Source organism: Myxocyprinus asiaticus, chromosome 17, assembly GCF_019703515.2.
Source record: "Myxocyprinus asiaticus isolate MX2 ecotype Aquarium Trade chromosome 17, UBuf_Myxa_2, whole genome shotgun sequence".
NCBI lineage: Eukaryota > Metazoa > Chordata > Actinopteri > Cypriniformes > Catostomidae > Myxocyprinus > Myxocyprinus asiaticus.
Window position 1 is genome coordinate 32,965,923 of NC_059360.1, and position 15,255 is coordinate 32,981,177.

The window sequence follows — 15,255 nt, forward strand, 5'->3', positions numbered from 1 at the left end:
AGATCTTCAAACGAGATATAAAACAAAGGTAACCTGAGTAAACACAAAATACAGTTTTCAAAGATATACATTTTTTTGTATTGAAAAAAAAAGTTATCCAACACCAATATCACCCATGTGAAAAACTAACTGCCCCTTGAATAGTTTGAAATGGATAAATACATGATGTTGTATTTAAATGTTTTTATTTTATTATGTTTTATATTCAACTTTAAATCAATCTGTTTTTATATCACTCTGTCATTTTGTTTGTTTGATCTGTAAAGCACTTTGGGTCAACTTCTGTTGTTTTTAAATGTGCTCTATAAATAAAGGTTGACTTGACTTAAACTTAATAGCTGGTTGTGCCACATTTAGCAGCAACAAATGCAACCAAACACTTCCGCTAACTTGAGATCAGTCTTTCACAACACTGTGGTGGAATTTTGGCCCATTCTTCTTTGCAGAACTGCTTTAGTTCAGCCACATTGGAGGGTTTTCTAGCATGAACTGCCCGTTTAAGGTCCTGCCACAGCATCTCAATCGGGTTCAAATCAGGACTTTGACTAGGCCACTCCAAAACTTTAATTCGGCTTCTTTTAAGCAATTCAGAGGTGGATCATTGTCTTGCTGCATAATTCAGCTGCCTCTGAGCTTCAACTCACGGACTGAGGACTGGACGTTCTCCTTTAGGATTTTCTGGTAGAGAGCAGAATTCATGTTTCCCTCAATTACTGCAAGTCGCACTGGCCTTGAAGCAGCAAACCATCCCCACACCATCACACTACCACCACCATGCTTGACCGTAGGTATGATGTTCTTTTTGTGGAATTCTGTGTTTGGTTTGCGCCAGATGTAACGGGACCCCTGTTTTCCAAACAGTTCCACTTTCAACTCCTCAGTCCACAGAACATTCTCCCAAAAATTTGAGGATCATCAAGGTGTGTTTTGGCAAAATTCAGATGAGCCTTAATGTTCTTCTGGGTTAGCAGTGGTTTTCACCCTGCCACTCTTCCATGGACGGCATTTTTGGCCACTTTCTTTCTGATAGTGGAGTCATGAACCTTTATTGATGCAAGAGAGGCCTGCAGTTTCTTGGATGCTGTCCTTGGCTTTTTTGTGACTTCCTGGATGAGTCGTCGCTGTGCTCTTGGAGGAATTTTGGAAGGTCGGCCACTTCTGGGGAGGTTTTTCTCCATTTGGAGATAATGGCTCTCACTTTGGTTCCTTGGAGTCCCAGAGCCTTTGAAATAGCTTTGTAACCCTTCCCAGACTGATGTATATTAATCACCATTTTCCTCATCATTTCTGGAATTTCTTTCGACCTTGGCATAGTGTGCTACTGGGTGAGACCTTTTAGCCAACTTCATGCTGCTGAAAAAGTTCTATTTAGGTGTTTATTTGATTGAACAGGGCTGGCAGTAATCAGGTCTGGGTGTATCTAGTCCAGCTGAACCCCATTATGAATGCAGTTTCATAGATTTGGGGAATTTAGCAAATACTTTTTCTCACAGGCCCAACTGGTATTGGATAACTTTTATGCTTCAATAAATAACAATATCATTTAAAAACTATATTATGTGTTTACCCAGATTGTCTTTGTTTTATGTTGGATTTTGTTTGAATTGTTTAAACAATTTAGTATGAGATATACAGAAAAACAGAAGAAATCAGGATCAGCAAATACTTTTTCACAGCACTCTATATACTGTTTAAAATGCAGCCATGTGGAGCGGAATGTTTGACCTGCTAATAATGCACTAAATTAAAAATAATAATAATAATAATAATAATTTTGACTGTTGGTGCAAGAAACCTTGACATTAGGTGGACTAACATTAAAAGTTCAGAGAAAAAAAAATACAGCAAATGAAAGGGCCTTTTAACCATTTAAATGCTATAATCACTGGCTGCATATCAGAAGCTCTTTTCAACATTAGAATCAACAAAGTTGATTTAAGGAATATGGTTTTAAACACCAGAAAAACAAGCTTCCTTTAGTCTAGACTTTGTTCCTAGCCCTTAAACCTTTACTTACTTTAATCTTAGTTTAATGTACGCTGTGGAGAGGTTGTTCCAAGCTTCTGAATTCTGAAAGAAGGAGAGAAGAGATGAGAAGTCAGATTCACGGTAAAAGTAATTTTTCAAAATATACTGTAATAAATAAACCTCACTATGAATCAGATATCTAGAGACTATTTCATAATAGCGCATTTACCGGTTTCCTGTATCGAGTTTTAAGGCTTATCTTTGACTACAGTAGAATTTAAGTACACCATTAGGATCTTAACTGCTCCTGTACTACATCTAAATGGGATTCCTGGAATATGGCGCTTTAAATATGCATAAAAGTAGAAATATGGACAGACGAGAATAGGCCTGAAAGAACAAAGACAGGGAAGTATTTGCAAATGATCAAATGTGATTATGAAAAACATACTGTAAATCAGTCTAGACAGTGCTAGTGCTGTACAGCTAAGCACATGCCATTTCTTTATGGTCAGATGACACTGAAATCCATGTGATTGTCAGGGCTCAACAGTGAGGCTTTTAACAACATAAATGTTTTTAGCAACGCATTTTTTATAAGTGCCAGAAAAAAATTATATTTTCATTAAATGTTAAGCTTAATAGCCTACTATATACATTATATATTTGTTGACATTACAGCAATGGCCCGATAGGGCAACTGACAGTTCCATCAATTGTCACGAAACTTTCTCACACTGGCCCCAGGCCCCCTGCCCGATGGAATGAAGGAGCCTTGTCTGTGTGATCATGTGACTTACATCTGGTTCCAACCCAATGCATCTCTGGAAAGCTTTGGCAGCCCCCTCATAGCCCTCCAGTGCAAAATACGCACAGCCAAGGGAGAACCACACACCCAGCTGTAGAGACAGAAGACAGACAAAGAGAAAGAGTGAGAAAGATGAGGAATGGCTGAAGGGGCCAAAAAGAAAATAAATGAGAGACTTCAAGTGCCTCACTCGTCTTTAAAAGGTGTTATTCGGGCACTAAAAATTAATGATGTCTTTGGAGCCTATGAACCTCAAGCAATCCGTCTCTCAATCCATTTTTTCCAATCCAATCCTCTATTCCTGCTCATTCATGCTCATCTTTGCGTCTCTCTGGCCCTCGTTCATCTTTACATCCAGTTCTGGCCCTAAAGGCAGAATTAGCGCAAAGACAGCCTGAGGCAGAGCTCGGAGGCAGTGCTCGGAGGCGGTGTTAAAGATCACACTGGGGTCATCAATGAGTCCCTCAGGAAAATTACTCTTTCTTATTGCTGCCTGTGCTTCTGCATTATGGATGAAGGGAGGAATGAAGAATGAGAGGGAGAAAAAGAGGGAGTCGTGCACTTTTTTTGAATCCATGGATGGAGGCCACAGGGAACCTGATACCACTCATCCACACACTTTTCTACCCCCGTGTTCCTCAAGTTCTCTTTCAGCACTCTGCCAATTTTCCCTGTACATCCCTCCTTTTGATCTTCTTTTAGATCTTGTGTATGTGTGTGTGTGGTCCATATCATGACATAAGCTTTCACAGGCTGCTTTCACACAGCAGCACAATAAAGTTGTCAGTCCTGTGTTTAGAGTGCTAAATAGAGGTATGTTAACACACAGTTCGGTTATGACTGGGAGTGCCAACAACATTCTATAAACGAAATTTTCAGGACACAAATTTTGAGAGTGAGTTTGGTTAACCTGTGCTGTGTGAAAGGAACAGCACCAGAGAACTAGTTGTCTGTCACATCATCCAATGTGATAGCCACTCACTTCTGTATATACACTGCTTGTCTCGTGTGTTGTACCTGCATGGCATTGATTCGCAAGGAGCGCTCGAAACATTCCACGCACTGCTGGAACTCTTTATTGCGGAGGTGATGCAGTGCTTTAGATCTTTGTGCGCGTGCACTGCGATGTTTGGAAAGCTCCCACGCTTGGTCGTAATACTGGGGGTCCTTCAGCACATCTCCTAACAGACAGTAGAGAGATGGGGTCTCCTTTTTGTCCAGCTCACGCCTCAATATCTCCTCTGCCTGAAAGAGAAAGTATGAAATGCCATAAAACTGCATTGCTTCAAATTTGTTTTGAAGATAAATATAAAGTAATTTATAGGGCTGTCAATTTAACATGTTAATTCAGTGTGAATAATTATATAAAAAATAACGTGTTAAAAAATGTATGCAGTTAATCATGCCCCCAGAACGTAATGTATTTTCCAACCATCTGAGCAATTCAAGTACCACCTTCATGTTTTTACAAGTCTTATTCAGCAGGGGGTAGTAAGTGCAAATCTCGCTGAACAGGCAACATACCACACTTACTGATAACAGACAGTACAAGATGAGGATGCATTCTTGCCTTCACAAAAATAGCTGGATGGAGTGCAACCCCCGAATGCATGGGTCTCGAAATGTTTTTTTCTAAGTTTCAAACTACTTTCTGACTAAGTTAACGTAATACCTAAACATGCTGTTTATGACGAGACGCAAACAAAGTGTCACTCCAAAAGCGTTTATCAGACACGTGTACATAGATGCGCCCTTAGAAAAGCCTTATAAGTTTCACCAAAAAGTTCAGTTTTGGCGAGCCTGTGCCCACTGCAGCCTCAGCTTTCTGTTCTTGACGTGGTCTTCTGCTTTTGTAGCCTACCCGCCTCAAGGTTCGACGTGTTGTGCATTCTGAGATGCTTTTCTGCTCACTACAATTGTACGGAGTGATTATATGAGTTACCGTAGCCTTTCTGTCAGCTTGAACCAGCCTGGCCATTCTCCGTTGACCTCTCTCATCAACAAAACATTTCCCTCTGCAGAACTGCCACTCATTGGATGTTTTTTGTTAATGGCACCATTCTGAGTAAACTCTAGAGAATGTTGTGCATGAAAATCCATTGACCAGCAGTTATAAAAATATACAAACCAGCCCATCTGGCACCAACAATCATGCCATGGTTGAAATCACTGAAATTTTCCCCCCATTCTGATGGTTGATGTGAACATTAACTGAAGCTCCTGACCCATATCTGAATGATTTTATTAGATGATTAGATAACTGCATTAATAAGTAGGTGTACATGTGTTCCTAATAAAGTGCTCAGTGAGTGTATATACACACAAATATATATATATATACACTGGCGGCCAAAGGTTTGGAATAATATACAGATATTGCTCTTATGGAAAGGAATTGGTACTTTTATTCACCAAAGTGGCATTCAACTGATCACAATGTATAGTCAGGACATTAATAATGTGAAAAATTACTATTACAATTTGAAAAAAAAAAAAAAATTAAAACAATTCAGAACTTCGTAAACTACAAAGAGTTTTCATCAAAAAATCCTCCACGTGCAGCAATGACAGCTTTGCAGATCCTTGACGTTCTAGCTGTCAGTTTGTCCAGATACTCAGGAGACATTTCACCCCACGCTTCCTGTAGCACTTGCCATAGATGTGGCTGTCTTGTCGGGCACTTCTCACGCACCTTACAGTCTAATTGATCTCTTTGCAATTCTTCCCATAAGGCCTGTTCCCCTGAGTCTTTTCTTTACTGTTGTACATGAAACTGGTGTTGAGTGGGTAGAATTCAATGAAGCTGTCAGCTGAGGACATGTGAGGTGTCTATTTCTCAAACTAGAGACTCTGATGTACTTATCCTCTCGTTTAGTTGTTCATCTGGCCTTCCACATCTCCTTCTGTCCTTGTTAGAGACAGTTGTCCTTTGTCTTTGAAGACTGTAGTGTATAGCTTTGTATGAAATCTTCCGTTTTTTGGCAATTTCAAGCATTGTATAGCCTTTATTCCTCAAAACAATGATTGACTGACGAGTTTCTAGAGAAAGCTGTTTCTTTTTTGCCATTTTTGACCTAATATTGACCTTAAGACATGCCAGTCTATTGCATACTGTGGCAACTCAAAAACAAAAACAAAGACAATTTTAAGCTTCTTTTAACGAACCAAATAGCTTTCAACTGTGTTTGATATAATGGCAAGTGATTTGCTAGTACCAAATTAAAAATGTAGCATGATTACTCAAGGATAAGGTGTTGGAGTGATGGCTGCTGGAAACAGGGCCTGTCTAGATTTGATCAAAAATGACTTTTCCAAATTGTGATGGTGCTGTTTTTTTACATCAATAATGTCCTGACTATACTTTGTGATCAGTTGAATGCCACTTTGTTGAATGAAAGTACAAATTTCCTTCCGAAACAGCAAAATCTGTACATTATTCCAAACTTATATATATATATATATATATACACACATACATACATACATACATACACACACACACACACACACATATATATATATATATATATATATATATATATATATAACATTTATAATTATTTAAATATAATCTTTTTATCAAATAAATTTTATTTGGGGGACCTTTCTCTGCAAATATTGATAAGTGATTAATTGCGATTAATTAAATGGCATATCATGTAATTTGATTAAAAAATTGAATCTTTTGACATCTCTAGTAATTTATTGTCATGTGTACCAGGTAGAAGGATACACTTCACAATTAAATTCTTTAGCTATGATCCAAATCCGATTTTTTGTGTATCCAATCTGAATCCGATCTTCACGATTGACTGTCCGCACTGTGCATCGCAACCGATCTGATTCTATTTGTGTTGCCCGTGGCTATCATCATTTTCTGGCATTTCTGCATTGGTTGCTACAGTATAGCAATGATGTTACATCAGTATGAAGAAAAAAATACAAATAAACAACATGGAGGGGAATGGAATAGAGATTCTAGCTTATAACATGGCAATGTGTAGCTGCGACGCTCTACTACGCCTTATGAGGCAGCGGCAGAGGAGGAGGCTGGCATACAACGCTTTTTTTTTTTCGTTCTGCCGTCTCCACCAGTATCGTAGTTCAAAGCAGTGTGTGGTCCAGATAGACTAGCAGTGACTGGTGGACTTGTGTGGTAGCAACCTTTGATGAAATAATGTGGCTATCGAACTTCAGAATATGCTAGATCTACACTCCACCACCACACAGATTATTTCTGCTGTTTCCTGCAACAATGTGTGACATACAGTTGCATCTCAAAAAATCAGAATATCGTGGAAAATTTAATTTTTTTCCGTAATTTAATTCAAACAGTAGAACTTTCATATATTCTAGATTCATTACACATCAAGTGAAATATTTCAAGCCTTTTTTTGTTTTAATCTTGATCATCAGCTTACAGCTCATGGAAATCAAAAATCCAGTATCTCAAAATATTAGAATAAAGAATTTATAATACAGAAATGTCGACCTACTGAAATGTTAATTTATGCAGTCAATACTTGGTAGGGTCTCCTTTTGCACGAATTACTGCATCAATGCGCCGTGGCATGGAGGCAATCAGCCTGTGGCACTGCTGAGATTGAGATTTGTTATGGAAGCCCAGGTTGCTTTGATAGTGGCCTTCAGCTCGTCTGTATTGTTGGGTCTGTTGTCTCTCATTTTCCTCTTGACAATATCGGTCAGGCGAGTTGGCTGGCCAATCAAGCACAGTAATACCATGGTCATCAAACCAGTTACTAGTAGTTTTGGCACTGTGGGCAGGTACAAATTCCTGCTGGAAAAGGAAATCAGCATCTTCATAAAGCTTGTCAGCAGATGGAAGCATGAAGTGCTCTAAAATCTCCTGGTAGATGGCTGCATTGACTCTCGACTTGAGAAAACACAGTGGACCAACACCAACAGATGACATGGCACCCCAAATCATCACTGACAGTGGAAACTTCACACTGGACTTCAAGCAACTTGGATTCTGTGCCTCTCCAATCTACCTCCAGACTCTGGGACCTTGATTTCCAAATTAAATGCAAAATTTACTTTCATCTGAAAAGAGGACTTTGGACCACTGAGCAATAATTATTTGCAGTAATTCGTGCAAAAGGAGCCCCGACCAAGTATTGAGTGCATAAATTAACATACTTTTCAGAAGGTCGACATTTCTGTATTAGAAATTCTTTATTCTAATATTTTGAGATACTGGATTTTTGATTTCAATGAGCTGTAAGCCATAATCATCAAGATTAAAACAAAAAAAGGCTTGAAATATTTCACTTTATGTGTAATGAATCTAGAATATATGAAAGTTCCACTTTTTGAATTAAATTACGGAAAAAAACTTTTCCACAATATTCAAATTTTTTTGAGATGCACCTGTATAACGTGTCTTTATGTAGCATGAAAAGTGACAGCAAAAAGCCACTTGAGATCTGATCAGAGTGGTCAGACTGAAACGGATTTCCAGAGATGTAATTTGAATTTGTATGTAGCTTGAAATGGATTTGAAAAAAATCTGATTTCATGCCATTTTTTGCCATTCAGACTTGCTAAATATGTTCGGATTCCAATCGGATATGCACAAAAAATCGGATTGGGACTGACAGTCTGAACATAGCCTTTGTGTGTCCAGCATTCAACAAGAGTTACACGTAATAGGTAAATAGAAACTGAAAAATGAAGGGAAAAAAAGAAATGGTAAATACAGTGTAATTGAGTGACTATTTAGCAGAGATGGGCCACTTCTATCAAAATTAATGGGAGAAATTGGATGCCCAATGGCAGCCAACAGTCAAAGGATGTAGAAAGGAAGTCCTGTCTAACAGGTAAAAGAACCAATCAACTTTTAGGTACAGACATCACCTTTCAATCAACTAGAGAACATGCATGCGTATTAGCTATACAAGCTGGGAAAATTGCTTCTTTTTTTTTTAGAATAATGTGAGGTAAATAAAGCACAATTTATGATACCAGAGTTGTCAGATTTTACTGCTGATTTTAAATATATTCTTTGATCGTAATCTTGACCAACCAATCATGACTGGAAATAGCATGCCGGGAGTGTTCCAAAGATGGCTGACAGTGGACTGGCTTGCTAGTAAGACTTTGAATGTATGTTATATAATATACATCTATGTTGTGTATTTTTAAATATATAAGGTGTATATATAAAATGACATTTTTAATTTAAAAATATGTAAATGGATGAGTTGGACTGGACAGTGAAAAAAAAAGCATCCAACAAGTTTTGAGAATACACTGGGAACTCCTTGAATCCTGTTTAAAAAAAGAATCCCATGTGGATACCTCATGAACTTGGTCGAGTGAATACCCAGTGTGTGCAAAGCTGTAATCTCAGCAAAGAGTGTTGACTTTGAAGAAGCTAAAGATAGTTTTGATTTGTTAAACATTTCCTTGGTCACAACATAATTCGCATACCTCCATTTTTCATAGTTTTGATGAGTTTACTATCATTCTACAATGTGGAATATGGTAATAAAGAATGCGTAGGTGTTTCTAAACTTTTGACTGGCAGTGTACAGTACCTTCAGCATGTGCGCTTAATGCTAGGCTATTGCCATGATGTTATGAACATACTGAATGTACTGCTTAGTCACATGTACTGACTCTGTCATGAAATTCTTCTCTTAAATAAAAGTTTCGCCAAAACTAGCTGGCAAAATTCTGATGAGACAAATTAACGCATGCCCTCTTTACAGCTGCTGTGAATGTGCCTTCACTCTGGACACTGAGCGATATTACAGTGCGTCTCTTAGCAGCTCCTGCCCTTCCACCCCTCCTGCTGCACACTGGGATAGATAAAGGGCTTGTTCACTCAGAACTGTAGCCATGGAAGAGAGGGGGTGGGCGACAATAAAATTAACATTGCTTGGCTAGCACTTCTATATGGGTGCTTATTTATTTTCGCCAGTACACATAATTTGAGAAGTGGGAACAATCTCTCTACTTACTGGACACAATAGTTAGGTAAAAAAAAAAAGTTTAAAACCTGACAGACCCGACAGGATGAATAAACTATTTACCTTGGTACAAACAGTCTCACATTTCTCTTCTATAAAGAACAACACCGAAAAGAAGAGGTAAGGGAGAGAGCGAGAGGGAAAAAAAGAGAAATGTTTGAGAGAGAGAGAGAGCGAGAGAGAGAGAGAGAGAAAAACTTGTGGTTTGACAACTTGAATGCTCTTTTGTTCCTCACGGCCGTTATAAACTGCACGCTTCACATTCCCCGCTAACAACAATCTGCCGTTGAGTCTGGTCCAGTTGACTGCAGTCCAGTAACTAGCAAGCAAAGGTTTGTGCTCTGTAAAAAATTGTGAGGAGGCAGTTTTCTCTGTCTCATGGCTGGCATGCGAATAAATGGATGCTAATCTGGGAGCAGGTTAGCAGTTTTACTGGTAATAATACAGCGTGGAAATTTCAAAAGCGGAAACTGTTTCTGGATAGCGCAATTAAAGAGAAACATGAGCCAACAGACACTCAAGCCTTAAAGGGATAGATCACCAAAAAATGAAAATTATGCCAGCTGCATTAAACTGAAGTGCATGGGTTATTAATCACCTTACTAAAACACATCCTATATAAATTAGATTAATCAGCTATATCAACATCATAAATATCATATTACAACTTACATCTGCACAATAATGTAGCAAAAGAACTTCAATCAAGTTACATTCTAGTCAGAATATGTAACTTGAGTGGTGGATAGGCCATTGCCATAATGCGTTATACGATGCACAAAAAACAGTTGCTAAAACATGGAAAATTACTAAAAGCATGAAAAATCCACAACACAATAACTTAGATGCTAATACTTCAGTGAACACATTATATGCTATTATGCTTTATTTTCAGACTAAAATTATATGACATTTTAGTCAGAGTAAAATTAACTAAAATTACTGAATATAACATGACGAAATGTTGACTTCACTTAAAGGACATTATCAAATTATGAAAATTGTGACGAACAAAAAGTTAAATTAACATTAACATTGCACTGAAGTCTATACAACTCATGTGCTGTATTCCAAGTTTCCAGAAGCCATAAGACTGCTTTGAACTAACTGATTTTTAAGTTATTCACTGACAATCTTCCCCTCCATCGAAATTCTGAAATGGACTACAAAAAACGTATGGACCGCAAAAATGTTGCATCGACGCCATTCGACACCAAACAACATTGGTTCTTGCTTGTCCTGTAACGAAATACCATTAACGTCAAATCTGACACAGCGCTTCTGATTCCGCAATATTTTTTATTTGAGAGCTACAGAGGAAGGGAAGATTTTCAGTCAGTAATGAATTAAAGGAATATTCCAGGTTCAATACAAGTAAAGCTCAATCGACAGCATCTGTGCCATAATTTTGAATATCATAAAAAATGGTTTGCCATGAAGTGTTTGCCAGTAGCGGCAAATTGTCCATTGTTGCCAATGGTTTGCTGCAGGTTCAACACTAACGCTGCAAAATTGTGGCAATAATTTGCGGCAAATCACAAGCTCATTTGCATGTGAAAATGAGTGGCAAATTTGCGGGAAGTTTGCCAGAACTCTAGGTTTTTGTAAGGGTTAAATTACATTCAGGTTTTCATTTATTATATTTTTTAGTATATATATTTTTTGTTTTCATATATATTTTCTTTTACCATTAAAAAAATGGCACAGATGGAAACTTGCATCCTGTGTGAACAGCCCCTAATGATTACTTTGAACTCTAAAAGCCAAAAAGTCAATGATATGGCTTCTGAGATGCCATCAGGGAATGATTCTGAATATTGACTTGAGAGCAGGGCTAAGGCTGCCATGGGGCAGGCTAGGGTAACATTCAGTGGGACAAAACAAACTGGCACTAGATAGAGGAACAGAGAGAGGGATAGAGCGTAAGGGGAAGGAAGATTGAGAGTGTGGGTGTAACGGACTCAAAAGCAATGAAAGCGTTTATGCCCTGTGATTACCTCAGCAAGGCAGGGCTGAGGTGAGGAGCAACAAACACAGAATAAATAAGAGTGATGATGGAATGCGGGAGACAGTTAGGTTTTAAAAGAATGTCACCAATGAAGATAATCATGGGAAATGTTCTTATGGACATTTGGTGGCAGATATATTCTGATAAAACAAGAGTTACATGAACTCAAAGAACGATGTTAACAGGAGAAGTGATGTCCGACCTCTCCTTCCAAAACTTTAGCATGGTTACTCCAGTTACGCTGATATAGCACAGTTACAGGGTATTTCTTCAACTACAGGACCCAGAAGTTGATTTTTATTACTGTAACTAACAGATTTCATCTTGTTTCTTTTTGTTGTAAGAAGGTCACAGTAAAATGATCTTGGAAACTTTATACCATGCCTTAAAGGGATAGTTCACTAAAAAATTAAAATGCTCTCATCATACAGATGCATCATGACGGCGCCGCGGATGGCCGCCTCGATGTGGAGCGCTTCAATTGTTTTGTTGTTTTTGTTTGTTTGTCCTGTGTTTAGTTATCTTTTCCAGTCGGTTTTACCAGAGACGAACTGCTGAACATTCAACAGCATATACCAGACAATCTTTTCCTGGTTTTTGAATATTCAGACGTTTTGCTGGACTTTTTAGTTGGAGGCGTGGCTGTGTTGTTCAAGAGATCAGAGTAGCTAAAAGAAGATACTCTGAGAAGCTGAAAAACAAGTTTTTAGCTAATGACCCTGCATCAGAGTGGAGTGGCATGAAACAACTCACAAATTACAGGACTCCTACCCCCAACCCTGTAGGGAACCAACAACTGGCTGACGACATGAATGTGTTCTACTGCAGATTTGAAAGGCCCAATCTCACACCCCACACCCACTCTGACCTTCACTTCACACAAACACCAACACCTCCTGCAACCCCCCTCCTCCCCCCTCCTGCTACTCAACCTGCACTTGATGATGTGAGCCACGGCTTTCGGAAACAATAGAAGAGGAAGTCTTCAGGCCCAGATGGCGTCTCACCAGCGTGTCTTTGATCCTGTGCTAACCAGCTGGCTCCCATCTTCACACTGATTTTCAATAGATCACTGGAGCAGTGTGAACGCTTCAGAGCTCTTAGCACCAGAACCGTCAGGCACAGGAACAGTTTTTTTCCCTCAGGCTATCCATCTCATGAACAGTTAAATTGCCCCATTGAGCAATAACTATGTGCAATACACAGTTTAGTCTTTTTTATATTTATCCAACACATCCAACCTCTTCTGCCATTTCATTCCTCTGGGGGAAAAAAAAAACCAAAAAAAAAAAACCATTTGCACTGAACATGACAGATTTGTATTTGCAAATCTCCGTCGGCACGGCTTTCGAACAGCACTGGCGAGTATTCATCTTGCAAATCTCTGCTCTCTTCCTAACAAAACAGACGAACTACATCTCCTCACCTGCACAAACAAGGACTTTTCAACCTCTGCTGCCTTGTGCTTCACCGAAACCTGGCTGATTGAAGCCATTCCGGACAGCGCGTTACATCTGCCGTGTTTTCAGCTGTTCAGAGCGGATCGCATTGTGGAGATAATGGGGAAAACGAGAGGCGGTGGAACATGCTTTTACATCAATGAAAGCTGGTGTACAGATGTAACAATGTTAAAGAAGATGTGCGGTCATAATTCGGAAGCACTCTTTATTAACTGTAAGCCTTTCTACTCGCCGCAGGAGTTTTCCTCGTTTATTCTGGTGAGTGTTTACATCGCTCCAAATGCGTGTTTGAATGCCATGCTGCAACAGCTGGCTGATCAAATCCCAGACACGGAACAACAATACCCAGACTCAGTTATTATTATTCTTGGGGATTTTAACAAAGCAAACCTCACACGTGAACTGCCCAAATACAAACAGCACATTACCTGCCCAACCAGAGACAGAAATATACTGGATCACTGCTACAAAACAATAAAGGATGCATATCGCTCTGTCCTTAGAGCAGCTTTGGGACTCTCGGATCACTGTCCGGTTCATCTTCTTCCAAACTACAGGAAGAAACTAAAATCTGCCAAGCCTGTAGTAAGGTCTGTAAAGAGATGGACCAATGAAGCAGAGCTGGAACTACAAGCCTGCTTTGACTGCACTGATTGGAGTGTTTTTGAGGCTGCAGACACCAATCTGGACGAGCACACAGATACTGTTACATCATATATCAGTTTCTGTGAGGATATGTGCATCCCTACTAGGACTTATTTAACGTTTAACAGCGACAAACCATGGTTTACAGCAGAACTCAGGCAGCTTCTTCAGGCCAAACAGGATGATTACAGAGGTGGGGAAAAAGTCTTGTACAATCAGACCAGGAACTCACTGAATAAGGAAACCAGAGCGGCTAAAAGAAGATACTCTGAGAAGCTGAAAACAAGTTAACGACCCTGCATCAGTGTGGAGTGGCCTGAAAGATCTTACGAATTACAGGACTCCTACCCCCAACCCTGTGGTGGACCAACAACTGGCTGATGACCTGAATGTGTTCTAATGTAGATTTGAAAGGCCCAATCTCACACCCCACACCCACTCTGACCTTCACTTCACACAAACACCAACACCTCCTGCAGCCCCCCTCCTACCCCCTCCTGCTACTCAACCTGCACTTAAATCTGTGAAGATGATGTGTGCCGTGTCTTTCGAAAACAAAAGATAAGGAAAGCACAAGGCCCAACCGGTGTTTCACCTGTATGTCTTAAATCCTGTGCTAACCAGCTGGCCCCCATCTTCACACTGATTTTCAATAGATCACTAGAGCAGTGTGAAGTTCCTTGCTGCTTCAAATGCTCAATCATCATTCCTGTCCCAAAGAAACCAAAAACCACAGGACTTAATGACTACAGACCTGTCGCCTGATGTCTGTGGTCATGAAGTCATTTGAGAGATTGGTGTTGGCACACCTGAAGGACATCACTGGACCCTTTCTAGATCCCCTTCAATTTGCTTAGAGCAAACAGGTCTGTGGATGATGCAATCAACATGGGATTGCATCATGTCCTGCAACATCTGGACAGACCAGGGACATATGCAAGGATCCTTTTTGTGGACTTCAGTTCGGCTTTCAACACCATCATCCCAGCTATTCTCAGGACTAAATTACACCAACTCTCTGTTCCCATGTCTATCTGTCAGTGGATTACCAGCTTTCTGATGGACAGGCAGCAGCTTGTGAGACAGGGGAAATTCACTTCCAGCACCTGTACAATCAGCACTGGTGCCCTCCAGGGATGTGCTCTCCCCACTAGTCTTCTCCCTCTACACCAATGACTGCATCGTCAAGGACCCCTCTGTCAAGCTCCTGAAGTTTGCAGATGACACCACTGTCATCGGACTCATCCGAGATGACGATGAGTCTGCATACAGAATGGAGTTCAAACAGCTGTCTGTCTGGTGCGGTCACAACAACCTTGAGCTGAACACGCTCAAAACGGTGGAGATCATTGTGGACCCCAACACTGTCCC

General features: G+C 39.7%; 1 protein-coding gene across 1 annotated transcript in view; it reads right to left on the minus strand.

Moving 5' to 3' along the window:
* Positions 1-15,255, minus strand: part of LOC127455135 (tetratricopeptide repeat protein 27-like) — a 148,105-nt gene that overhangs the window by 17,796 nt on the left and 115,054 nt on the right. The window contains exons 13-15 of the mRNA XM_051722749.1: positions 3,794-4,021; positions 2,769-2,867; positions 2,018-2,070 (exon numbers count right to left, since the gene is read on the minus strand). Coding sequence (XP_051578709.1) covers positions 2,018-2,070; positions 2,769-2,867; positions 3,794-4,021 — 380 coding nt within the window. The remainder of the gene's footprint in view (positions 1-2,017; positions 2,071-2,768; positions 2,868-3,793; positions 4,022-15,255) is intronic.